We start from the raw sequence: 13,001 nt of genomic DNA, 5'->3' as shown, positions 1-13,001 counted from the left end.
GGATGACAAAGGATGATGCGGCGCTGTTGTTTTAAAGTGATCAATTTCAGTGTTTAGACACAAAAACCAGATGCTTTTTCAGTGGTGGAGGAAGTACACAAATCAAGTACTTGAGTAAAAGTACTGATACGAATAATAAAATATTACTCCAGTAAAAGTAAAAGTACTCCTTTTACAATTTTACTCAAGTGAAAGTACAAAAGTACTCAATTTTGTATGTACTTAAGTAAAAAAAGTACTGAAAGATAGATGTTTGCAATTTTATATAGGGCTAATTTAATTTTATATTAGCACATTTTTTTTTTTTTTTATAATCCTAATGCTCAAAATACCTGAGATTTTTTCCAAAATAACCACTATATGGAGTCAAGATATATTTTTGTTGTTGATATGGACTATGCTGATGAGAGTAATGTTAACTGTGAAGCTTACACTGTGATGTACCTGAGAGAAAACAGAGATGACCATCTGATCTTCACCAGTAAGAAAAAAGTATTTTAAAGTTTGTGGTTTTACAGAACACCACAGTTATATATGACAAGATAATAAGGCCTGAAGTTAGGAAGAACATCTTAAGGAAAATATAATTATATTTTCTTAATGATTTTTTCCTTCTCAAACCTTGTCTGTGGTGTAAAAACACCCCTGGCCAAACGGGGTGCATCTCTTCCCCTCTTTGATAATTACTGTAGTTACCATGTTCTGAACATCACATCCTTTCTTTCTCCCCAGATGTAATCTATATATATATATATATATATATATATATATATATAGGTGGTTGAATACAAATATTTGGACATTATTTATAAAAATTACCTCAAATTAGCACCAGCAAGCCTGCTAGACATTTAGCATCAGCTACAATATTTACTTATTTTCAGTACCGTTCTGAATAAACATTCATGTTTGTCTAACGTTACATGAAAAAAAGCCTCAAGTTCAAATATTAATTTATCACCAATTAACTGTTTGACAAACACTTCCTGCTTCGAGATCTGAATTAAAAAAAAATCTCAAACATGCTCCGAAGTGCCAATCTGAATCAACCGAGTCGCGAACATGCTCTGAAGTCCCAATCTTAATCAACCGAGTCGCGACCCACCCAGCAAAAACTCGTTGAAAAGACGTCGAAAAGACGTCATTGGCAGTCGTCTAAACAACGTTAAAATTTAGTTGAAAAGTGAAAGGTGAAACGACGTCTTTTTCATGTCGTCAAAAAGACGTCTATAAATAGACGTCCAAATTACGTTTAAATGTGGTTGAAAAGTGAAAGGTGAAACGACGTCTTTTTCAGGTCGTCAAAAAGACGTCTATAAATAGACGTCCAAATTACGTTTAAATGTGGTTGAATAGTGAACGCTGAAAAGACGTCTTTTCCAGACTTAATTACAACCATGAATTATTTGTCATATTCCTAATTAGTGAAAATAAGACAATTCACAGTATATTGACACATTTATTGACACATTACATCTTTCATGTAAAATCTTGATCACATCTTAAGCTTCTTTTGATTAAACAGACCGTAAAAACTGTAATATTGTGAAATATAACTACAGAAATAATTGTTTTCTATGTGGATGCATTGTAGAATGTAATTTATGCCTGTAAACTGAAATTTTTAACACAATTACTTCAGTCTTCAGTATTACATGATCTTCAGAAATCATTATAATATACTGATTTGCTGCTCAAGAAACATTTCTGATTATTATCAGTTTAAAACCGTTGTGCTGCCAAATATTTTGTGGAAACCATTACATTTGTCCATATTTTTTTAATAGACCTTGCAAAAGAGTAGTATTTATTTAGATTTTTTTTTTTATATATTTAAAAGGCTTTACTATAAACTTATCAAATTAATCCATGTTTCTGTATAAATATATTTTTTCAAGACAAATAAACTATGACCAATTATAACCACATTAGAACAACCAAAAATTTTAATTCTGTCATTAATTACTTACCCTCATGTTGCCCCAAACCCATAACACCCTTTTGTGCAGAACACAAATTAAGATATTTTTTTAACAGATGCCTTGTGTACAAAAAAAAACAAACAAACAATAACAACAGCAAAAATAATCTATTCAGAAATTATGACTCCCCAATGGATTTTCACAAAAGCACCAAAAAGCGCCAGCTCTCACGCCAATGCAACACTGATGCATCATGGTGCTTGTGTGAATGTGTTATTTTATATAAAGAAAATAATCTCAGATTTCATTAAAAAGTTCCGCATTTGGTTTCAAGGATGAACAAAAGTCTGGTTTGGAACAACATAAAGGTGAGTGAGGAAAATCTTTGGTTAAACTAACACATTAGGTAAATGGGGTTCCCACAGGGGCACCAGTAGATCTCTGCCTGATCTCTGATCTTCTGCTTCTTCTGCTCCTTCCTCCATCCCAATTCTGGATTAATGAGCCACGGCAGATGTTTCCACTTTGAATGCTTTAGCCTCGCTCTTTTTTCTGCAGCATCTAAAGTGAGAAAGAAAACCGTAACTAAAATGTAAATTAATAATAAAAAAACAATGTTTGTCCAAAATGTACAAATTAAAGTGTACTCATTCTTTATGAGGGATTATTAACTAATCAGTATGTCAGGGGTTGTCAGCTCTGGCCATTAAGGTGAGACTTAGGTCTCTGCAGAGTAAAAGTGGGCGTTTATGACTTTGTGGGTGTTTTCAAACTGCTGGGTGTTTCTAAATCATGCAATCAAAATGATCCCCCTTACCTAAACCCCACCCTAAACCTACCGTCACTATGATGTCAGCCAATCAGGTATCATGGTCTAAAAACACCCTGATCTGGTAACTCCCATTACTTTAGTACAGAGACATATGCTTGGATTAAGGTCCACTGTCATGCAGAGTTTACGTCTCAATCAGCTTCACAGTTTGCCCAGTTGTGAATATATTGTGTACACAAATGTAGGTACTGGTAAGCACTGTGGCTCACTATACACTGGTGACTATCTCTGTCCTCATTGTACAACATCACTACTGACATTAATGCACAACAATAAAACTGATATCTTACTTTAATGCTATTTACAGCACATTATGATGAATACTTTATTACATGTATGTGCAAGATTTAATTAATAAATTAATTGGAAATGTTTACTAGATTAGACATTACCTGTCTAGTGATATGTTTATGCTGAAATATATTATTGGTTTGTGTTTTAAAATCTATTACGTGTTTTCTTATAGCGAATTATCAGTGCACCGTAAAATGAAAATAGTGATTGAGGCAGCCGTTCACCACTGAGTACTGAGCAACGGACCTGAGTGAAACACACCCAGTGTTTACGTCCACACCTGATCACACTCACCTGTCTGTGACTTATAGTTAGCAAAACTGAAGACCTTGATTAATGTGTTCAGGTGCACTGCACTAGGTTGGTGCAAAACTCTGCATGTAAAAGGACCTTGTGAGACAATGTTGAGATCTCCTGCAATATGTTCTGAACATGCACTATAAAGAGACAGAATGACTTACAACACTGGTGTCCAGTCCTGCGCTGGAGGACCACCATTCTGCAGAGTTTCTGCTGATCCTTGATCGGCTGCTCAGGTCTGCTTAACTGGGGTTGGAGCTTAATTATGAAAAAAGAGAAGACAACCAATATTATAATGTTAAAAAGTTAAACAACGTTAAATAATTTGATCCATAAATATGCACAACATCTGAAAATGCACAAAGATGAGAAGAAAGAACTTTCAACATTGAAAAATAAGAAGCAATATTAAATCACACATGCATTTTCTTTTCTTCTTATTATTCCTCTTGCAATAAGTTTATTCACAATTACCTTGTGGTTTATCAATGATTTTCAGTCTCTGAAATAGAAAAGATCCATCAATGATGAACTATTATTTACCCCGTTTATATCTGCGAGGTGTTCATAACACATTTTACCAGTGTGTTAAGATCAGTAATTATGACTGTCGAATGTCAGACTTGACTCAATGTATTCTGCCCCCAAACATATGATTAGACTATCAGTCGAATATCGGCAAGATTCAAAAATTCTGATTCAACTATGAAAAACCTTAGTCAAGGACACCCCTAGAAATTTCAAATATTACTATTTTACTGTATTTTAATCAAATAAATGCAGCAGTGGTGAGCATAAAAGATTTATTTTAAATACATTTTTAAATAATATTTTCTATTTCTCTTCCACCTTTATTTGATCCTCTAACTTTAACACTCACTATTCTAATTCTATTCTTAAAAAAATCTAACTACCTTTCTAATCTTTTTGTATTATATTTTCTTTACATTTATTATGCAATTGTATGTGTGTGTGTACGAGTAAAGACCTCTAACTAGCTTGTTCTACTCTTTTTTTAATTCTGTTTTCTCTTTATTTATTATATTATTTAAAATCCCATGCTATGTGTACCGTGTTAAGCTAACTGAGACTTGTTATAGCACTATAACATTGCTTATATATCATTGCTCTTGTTTTTGATTGCTTCCACTGTCTTAATCTGTAAGTCGCTTTGGATAAAAGAGTCTGCTAAATGAATAAATGTAAATGTAAATACATGATAAATCTGACCCTTAAACGTTTGAATAATAGTGTATGTCTGAGGTATTACTTACTAGTTATATGTTTCATAATGTCTAAAAATGTTCTTCAGCTGGATACAGGCACGGCCATCAGCATGGAAGAATCTAGAACATAAACAATCTGTCATTCTGTCAATCTGTCTAAGCCAACCATATTTATTATACAATGCCATGTTTATTATAAATAAACTATAGCAGAGGTGAAATGCAGAAAAGAATATTAATTTACAGATTATACAAAAAAATTAAAAGAATAATAACAGAAATTAAAGTTTTAGGTTTACTAATCGATTAATACTCTTACAGTGTGGACATCAAAATAACTAACATGCAAACAAACACACACACACACATTATGAAAATATTATATAAACACACACATATATAAGAAAATTACAGATTCATGCTGATGTAGGCGAAATATATTGTGAAAAATGCACATAAAGTTACCTCTTGTAGTTAGCATTACAGTTGAGATGCTAACGGACTTTTCATGAAGACACTGACCATTTCTATAAACTACATTTTCAACGAAAGCGTGTCATTTACATGAAAGAAAGTTTCAGGGACACTTTTATGTAACATTTGTGTAATTTAGGGATTAAACTTACCTGAAATTAGTGAAAACAACCATGAGAGACAGCGTCTGTTCAGCTGCTTGACGGTTGAGCTGAGCCCCGTTTCCATGGTGACTCCAGTACAGCGCGTGACCATCAAGTGTTTTCAAAATATATTTAAAGAGTCATGAAACCCTAAACCAAAATTTCTGAGATTTTAACAGAGGTATGTGTGTTGAACACCACTGAAGACAATGTTAGCATCTGTTAGATTTAATAGTAGGGGGGAAATGGTTAAATTTTAGTTTTTATACGCTATTTTCGTCTTCCGGGTTTAAAATCTTCATCCTGTCCACGTCACAGGCTGTGACGTGGCAGAGCACGATAGTACTTTGATGACTCATCGGTGTCTCATAATTATTAATGAGACTGAGTTTTTTATCCAATGAGAAGACACTTTCTTAATTATTCATGACACCACGTGGATCTTCCCAACGACAGACTTGTCAAGCAAGCTGTGATATCGCGCAGTAGATGAGTGAGGCGATCATGGGACGCAAGTGTTTGTTTTCGTGGTGCAAAAGTTCAAATGGGTTGCATATGTTTCCCCGCGATGCTGCCAGGGCTAGACTCTGGCTGCGGGCGGTTGGTTGGCCATCAACCACGGACACATCCAGATTATATGTGTGCAGCAAACATTTTTCGAGAGAGAGCTTCGAGAATTGGAGAATGGTGGACTTTGGCCTTGTTGACTACCAATGCAAGTTGCGTCTCGCGATTGATGCGGTGCCAAGTCCCGAGGACTTTTCTATACTTTCAGAGGTATGTGTGTGTCTAAAATTTAAACCTATTCGTTTTACTTGCCTTTTGTTAAATAAGCGCTCGTTATTAAAATATTTGATATTTCGATAGTACCTCAATTGTATGCTTAATTCGTGTAATTAAATATGTAATATATTTAAATATGTTTGGGAAGTCTTTGGAAATTAATATGTTTGTATTGTCAGCCTAAACTGTGTTGCGAGATGGCGTGTCAGACCGAACAGCCCGCCAAAAAAGATGCTGCATGTCAAACCCATCCCGACATGAAGCATATGTCAACGCAACATCGCTGGAAACCTGAACGAAGGAGCAAGAGTATGTTGCACACTTTACAGTATTAAACATCAAAAATCGTTAATAGTTTCAGAGTTTTTTTATTTAAGTGTATTAGGCACAATGTATTTATTTCATTTAGAAATATCTAATGTAATAGGCACTCAGGTGAAGCAACAGAAAAGGCATGTTGGTTGCAACACTTCCACACCATTCATACCACTAGAAAAAGGTCCTCTTGCAACCTCTACCCCTTTGAAAAGACCCAGAAGAGAGGCTGAGGATTCTGATTGTAGTTTCCAACCAGGAATGACTGACAGCAGCATCTATAATGAGAGGTACTCATAGACTGGTCATGTTTTTTTTTATGTACTTCTATTCATCAGACATTCATATTTAATTATTATTAATAATGTTTATTTATATTGCTGTTTGTTGTAGCACTGTAATTGCAACACCACCCCATATAATGAGGAAATTCATTGTTTATGAGGAAAACCTCATGGACCTGTTCAAGAATTGCCCTGCCTGCTCGAGACACTGTGCAATAAAGAGCAGAACAGTGGGTACAGTTCTACATGTGGACCAGACCTGTGTTCATTGTGAACATCACAAACAGTGGGCCAGCCAACCGTATGTCAAGAACATACCAGCTGGGAATCTGCAGCTTGCTGCTGCTGTGCTCTTTAGTGGCTCATCCTTCTTGCAAGTCACCAAGGTAAGATTTATTTTTTCTCTCCAAAATATGTGGGATTTGTATAATAATCATTTTTTACAGTTTTAACTTGTATATTTAACTGTTTTTCTTTTGGGTCAGTTTATGCAGGCATTCAACATTCAGGGGATTTGCCACACTACATACCTGAAACACCAAAGGACATTCCTATTCCCAACAATCAATTGGCAGTGGAAACAGCATCAAAATACTGTGATTGCAGAAGCACTCAAAGGAAGGAATGTAGTTCTGGGTGGGGACATGCGTGCTGACTCACCTGGTATGTGCAGTTATGTTGATAATATGCCATTTCAGTTAGCTATAAAAATGTGCTGTTATAAATTACTACTACAGAGTTTATTTCAAGCACTAAAAATGTACATGCTAATATGACATTGTTTAGGACACAGTGCAAAGTATGGAACATACTCGCTGATGGACCTCAGAGCAAACAAGATCATGGAAATTCAGCTCATTCAGGTAAGGTTGTAGTGATTTGTTTATTAGCATTGAATGAGTGGAAAGCAGATCATACATTTGTCTTTGAACACAATCATGCTTAAAGTTTTTTGAAGAAGGTTGATATGATTTTTCAGAGCAATGAAGTCGGCAACAGTCAGCGTATGGAGAAGGAAGGTTTAGAAAGAAGCCTGAGAGAGCTAGAGCAGAGAGGAGTAACTGTGCGAAAGATTGTCACTGATAGACCAAGAGTAGACCAAGCATTTTGCACAGATATGATGCATGGCACATGGCAAAAGGTTAATAATTTAGTAGTTCTAATAATAGCCATATCTATAAAAACAAGGATTCATAATTATATGTTATGTATGTGTTGTTGTGTCTATCATATCGTATTAATGCTTTTGCATACTCTAGGTGTTGGCAAGAAAATTGATGAGCTTGCAAAGCAAAGAAGCTGCAAAGAGGTTGGCCCCTGGAAAAAAAGCATTGTGAATCACCTTTACTGGTGTGGAGCCTCATCATCATCAGGAAAGGAAATTGTTGCAAAATGGAGATCTGTTGTTAACCATGTACAAGATATCCATGAGCATGAAGGTGAATTCCAAAGATGCCAGCATCCTCCTCTTGTTGGTGACCAGGCAAGACAGTGGCTTAAACCAAGTAAATAACCTTTAACATTTATTGTAGTTTAATTCATTACATTTTGTATAATGTCTAAACTAGTGATTTATCAATATATTTTATGTTTTACTTTATTTTATAATTAGGTACTGCTGCATGTGAAAAGCTCACTCAGGTCATCTTGGCACCCAAGTTGCTGAAAGACCTAGAGAACCTAAGTTCTGACTTCCAGACATCAGGACTGGAGTCATATCACAGTCTGATCCTCAAGTTTGCACCAAAGAGCGTGGCATTCTCTTTTGTGGGGATGTTGTGCCGGTATGTTCTGGTTTTAATTCAAATTAAGTTTAATTGCATTAAAAATTTTCTTACAGTTTACTTTTTTTCTAAACACATCTCTGCATCTTAACTGTTCATGCACTACCTGATCTAAGGCCGGTGACACACTGGATGCGTGGCATGTCCGTTTTTATTTTGGCTCCCATGTTAACAGGTTAGAGCTTGCACACTGCCTGCGTGATTCGGGTCTCAGGAAAACGTCTCGGAAAACGTGTGCATGCTAGAAATGGAACCGATGCCTATTTTTCAAGCAACATACAAGCGTCTTGGAAGCGTTTCCATGCAAACCTGAATAGGAAAAGATGTTTATATGTCATTTTGACTCGAATACATATTAATACATGTAATTTTGATGTTTGAAAGTCTCTAGGTTTTGACAAACAAAAATATAAATGTAGCCTAATGTAAAAACAATATTATCGGTTTTCAAATACTGCACCTGTCAGTACAGAACAAAATATTCAATAGCCTATTTTGACGTCAACACTGCCGACGATGTCTTTGCTGCTATATATTTATGTTTAATATGAAGTATAGGCCTTCCACAACTCTCTCCCCATATTTCAAATATATCACCATTGAGGCTCATCATATGTCACCTAGCAGCAGCAGCGGTCAGACACGCTTCTGGTGTGTAAAGACATGGAAAACACCTCGCAAACGCCACGCAGCTGACACACAACAGAAATGCCATGCTCACGCCACGCAGTCAGTGTGTCACCGGCCTAATGTTTCAGATCCTACTTTTTAGGACTCAACTTGCAGCCATGCACTACAATGAAAATAGCGGAAGACCACAAGCAACAACAGCTGCAGGGGAGCTCCGATGGCATATGCAGTATCCACGCTACAGAAGAGGAGAGTACACAGTACGACTTCTGAAAAGAAATCCCACATTTGGTATTATCTATCTATCTATCAATCTATCTATCTGTCTGTCTGTCTGTCTGTCTGTCTGTCTGTCTGTCTGTCTTTGTGTCTATCTGTCTTTGTCTATCTATCTGTCTGTCTATCTTTGTCTATCTATATTTATGTATCTATCTGTCTATCGGTCTTTGTATATCTATATCTATCTATCTGTCTGTCTTTGTCTATCTATCTATCTATATATGTATATGTCTGTCTGTCTATCTATATTTATGTATCTATCTGTCTGTCTATCTGTCTTTGTCTATCTATCTATTTGTAATGTACTAATTCTTTTTATAATGTTCTGCAGAATATGTTGACAGATTGCAGGATCTGCTTTTTGAAAGTGTGTTGGAGCAGCCACAACTGTTTCAGGAATCTCTAAAAGGACTGCAAGTTCCTGACCACCTCTGCACACAGTTTCAAAGACCTGAAAAGAGTGAAGCTGTTGCACAACACACGTCACGATTTAGACCACCTTCTGTCTGTCTGTGATCGAAAGTAAATAAACAAATTACATGGAAAAATTGAAATGATAAGTTCTTTATTTTAGTCAAGGGGAGGGGGTTGAAAACCTGAATAGGTTCCAGTGTTGTCAGGGAACTGCTCTCTGATGCGGGTAACAGCACACGAAGGAATCACCACCCTAATGTGTCGGCCAAGGTACCCCCAGCACCACCGGACAAAATTCCTATAGGCCAGGTGTCTGTAGCAACTGAGATTGAAACTTTAGTTTAACTTGTTATGGATCATTACATAAAATACTAAAATGCTACCTGTACTGTAAATGTATGTTAATCTGAAATGATATGTTTAGTTAACACCAGGTAAGAATGTTACTAACCTATTGAGGACTGTGTTCTCCATGTCACCATAGAGCTGGCGATATGTGCCATAAACAGCTTGCAAAACAAATGTGTTTAGGGCGACAGGTTCAAAACCTGGATGAGCAGTTATGCATGCTGCCCCACCAACCTGCTCACATCTGTGCATCACCTACATGTTAGGAATTAAAAGTAATAATAAAATAAAAGGTGTATTATATGTATATGTATATATATATACACACACACACACGTATGTGTATGTGTGTGTGTGTGTATATATATATATATATATATATATGTGTGTGTGTAATGGAAACATGCCCAAAACCTACATATGATAAAACGCCTATTTTGACTGATTACATACTGAATTGCAATACAGTGAATTGAGTGTCAAGTTGCGTTTACCTGTGCCACCTCTCTACAGCACAAGTTTTCTCTTGGAGACAGCCTGGTACAGTGACCACAAGTACACCTGTTGCAAAATTATACGTTTATGAATGAAAACGCTATTTTCAGGTCTAGTGCCTGCAGAAGAGTTTTTAGTCTTCTCTGATTAGTTAGCTATCAGCTAGCTACCATTCTGACACTTCTCCCATCCGCACAGCCTCCGGTTCGTCCATGTTTTCGTCCACAGTCACGGCTGGGGCTATTGGCTCAAATTGATAGGGCAGAGGACCTGCACTGCCATCTAGTATATCTCCATTTAGCCCTTGGGAATCAGGAGGAGAGAAGTCCTCCACCTCCACAGAGCCCTGCGTACTGCTGCCACTGCAAATTTCTATGTCACTGTCCATCTTTATTTGGGGTTCAGCGGGCGCGTAGATCTATGCTATGTACGCAATGTTTTTTTTTAAGCGTTATTTTTTTTTTTCAAATATATGCATTCATAGTGTGTATATAAACAACTTTATATTTTATAATGACTGTAATTACTCATGTACATTAATATGTTTTAAATAGAATTACGATTACTGTAGGATATATGTAGCAGGGCATTCAGTAACTCTTGAAAAGACAAAAATAAAGTGTCAGTGTATTTAATTAGATTTTAACTTTTCCAGTTTTTTTTATTTTTTTATTAGTATTTCCTCACGTTTTACCACTTATTTTTAGTGACAGTCGATATGCTGGCGATGAGAGTTTCCTCCCTCCCCTCTCCTCTCCTCTCTCCTGCCGTACCACACCCACTCCCCTCCCGCCTTCTCACAGCCACCACGCCCATTTCAGTTGCATTTTTCAAAAAGATTGTGAGCTAGACTTGAGCTGAAAGAGGGGGGTTTCATGACCCTTTAAATATATTTAACAGTGCGATCAGACATGATGTCTAATTTCTTCACTAGTTTATGTTAATGGCTTTGTGGTGCGAAATAAAAGTTTTTTTTTCTGCTGAATTTGGACTAAAGCCCATTTACATCTATTTTTGGGCTAAATAAAAAAAAAAAAAAAAAAGACGTTAAATGTCGCTTTTTGGGCTTAATTTGGACCAAATCCGACGGACCAAATGAAGACCAATTTTCAACGTCGCTTTTTGGGCTTAATTTGGACCAAATCCGACGGACCAAATGAAGACCAATTTTCAACGTCGCTTTTTGGTCTAAAAGATGGCCATGACGGGCCGACTTGATTTAGACCAGAAAACGACGTCCAAATGACGTCTGGTGCTGGGTGGGGAACATGCTCCGAAGTGCCGATCTGAATCAACGGAGTCGCAAACATGCTTCGAAGTGCCGATCGGTCTCAACCGAGTCGCGAACATGCTCCGAAGTGCCGATCTGAATCAACCGAGTCGCGAACAGGCTCCGAAGTGCCGATCGGTATCAACCGAGTCGCGAACATGCTCCGAAGTGCCGATCTGAATCAACCGAGTCGGGAACATGCTCCGAAGTGCCGATCTGAATCAACCGAGTCGCGAACAGGCTCCGAAGTCCTGATCTGAATCAACCGAGTCGCGAACAGGCTCCGAAGTGCCGATCTGAATCAACCGAGTCGCGAACAGGCTCCGAAGTCCTGATCTGAATCAACCGAGTCGCGAACATGCTCCGAAGTCCCGATTTGAATAAACCGAGTCGCGAACAGGCTCCGAGGTGCCGATCTGAATCAACCGAGTCGCGAACAGGCTTTGAAGTCCAGATCTGAATCAACCGAGTCGCGAACAGGCTCCGAGGTGCCGATCTGAATCAACCGAGTCGCGAACAGGCTGTGAAGTCCAGATCTGAATCAACCGAGTCGCGAACAGGCTCCGAAGTCCCGATCTGAATCAACCGAGTCGCGAACAGGCTCCGAATTGCCGATCTGAAAACTTCGACCAAAGAATGTAAAAAATAATTATATTTCTCTAATAACTCTAACTCTACAACTCTATGAAAGACTCAGATCACGTATCTAAAAATAAATCGCTATAGTAAAAGAGAGAGGAGTGAAGTTTCCTACCGCTCTGCTGTGTTAGGTCCTCAAGCGCGTCTGACGCTCCGCGGCGCGTCTCCGCCCCTCACACGCGCGTTTACAGCGCTAAATTAATCATCTTTGCTAATTATTATACATTTACTTCATTGTCAGCTTCAGGTACATCATTTATTATTGTTCAATGAACTGTTTGAAACAAAAAAAGGTTGTATTTCAGTAATAATTCTAAATTATCAAAATAAAAGATATAAAATAAATAATAAAAAATATGATTTCAGTTACAATAATTAATCCTAAATTCCGACATTAATAACTTACTTTTAGCAACATCAGAGGCACGCGCTCACAATATCTCACGGTTCTTACTTCTGTAGACTCACACTAAACGGTTCATTTGAATCAGTGAGTGGTCGACTCCAGAACAGCTGCAATCGGATCATTCAAATTCGTAAACGAATCGTTTGGTGCGATTCGCGATCCG

General features: G+C 37.2%; 2 protein-coding genes and 1 long non-coding RNA gene across 5 annotated transcripts; 1 reads left to right on the top strand and 2 right to left on the bottom strand.

Moving 5' to 3' along the window:
- Window positions 1–1,831: 1,831 nt before the first annotated feature.
- On the bottom strand, window positions 1,832–5,315 carry LOC113071695 (uncharacterized). Of its 2 annotated transcripts, XR_003280208.1 has the most exons (6): window positions 5,201–5,315; window positions 5,040–5,108; window positions 4,623–4,694; window positions 3,823–3,850; window positions 3,510–3,606; window positions 1,832–2,483 (listed from the first exon to the last, which is right to left on the bottom strand). It is a non-coding gene; the product is annotated as an uncharacterized LOC113071695 (long non-coding RNA). The 2 variants fall into 2 exon arrangements; XR_003280209.1 differs by lacking the exon at window positions 3,823–3,850.
- A 331-nt stretch (window positions 5,316–5,646) lies between these two features.
- Window positions 5,647–10,276, top strand: LOC113071692 (uncharacterized). Of its 2 annotated transcripts, XM_026244994.1 has the most exons (11): window positions 5,647–5,968; window positions 6,154–6,283; window positions 6,402–6,579; window positions 6,683–6,959; window positions 7,059–7,236; window positions 7,360–7,436; window positions 7,553–7,714; window positions 7,833–8,078; window positions 8,186–8,357; window positions 9,130–9,278; window positions 9,598–10,276. In XM_026244994.1, exons 1-8 carry the CDS (start codon window positions 5,681–5,683, stop codon window positions 7,908–7,910), a joined length of 1,368 nt encoding a protein of 455 aa, XP_026100779.1. In that variant the 5' UTR covers window positions 5,647–5,680; the 3' UTR covers window positions 7,911–8,078; window positions 8,186–8,357; window positions 9,130–9,278; window positions 9,598–10,276. The 2 variants fall into 2 exon arrangements, with proteins under 2 accessions (XP_026100779.1, XP_026100781.1); XM_026244996.1 differs by lacking the exon at window positions 7,553–7,714 and having other exon boundaries at window positions 9,598–10,274.
- On the bottom strand, window positions 9,819–11,416 carry LOC113071694 (P2X purinoceptor 7-like). The gene is made up of 4 exons (XM_026244997.1): window positions 10,694–11,416; window positions 10,523–10,589; window positions 10,132–10,283; window positions 9,819–10,002 (listed from the first exon to the last, which is right to left on the bottom strand). The coding sequence occupies exons 1-4, from the start codon at window positions 10,909–10,911 to the stop codon at window positions 9,837–9,839; spliced, it is 603 nt and encodes a 200-aa protein (XP_026100782.1). The 5' UTR covers window positions 10,912–11,416; the 3' UTR covers window positions 9,819–9,836.
- Between the last annotated feature and the right edge of the window lie 1,585 nt (window positions 11,417–13,001).

The sequence above is a fragment of the Carassius auratus genome, unplaced genomic scaffold, assembly GCF_003368295.1.
Source record: "Carassius auratus strain Wakin unplaced genomic scaffold, ASM336829v1 scaf_tig00007863, whole genome shotgun sequence".
Taxonomy (NCBI): Eukaryota; Metazoa; Chordata; class Actinopteri; order Cypriniformes; family Cyprinidae; genus Carassius; species Carassius auratus.
The sequence above is the reverse complement of the archived record's forward strand: the minus strand, read 5'-3'. Positions and strand labels throughout refer to the sequence as shown.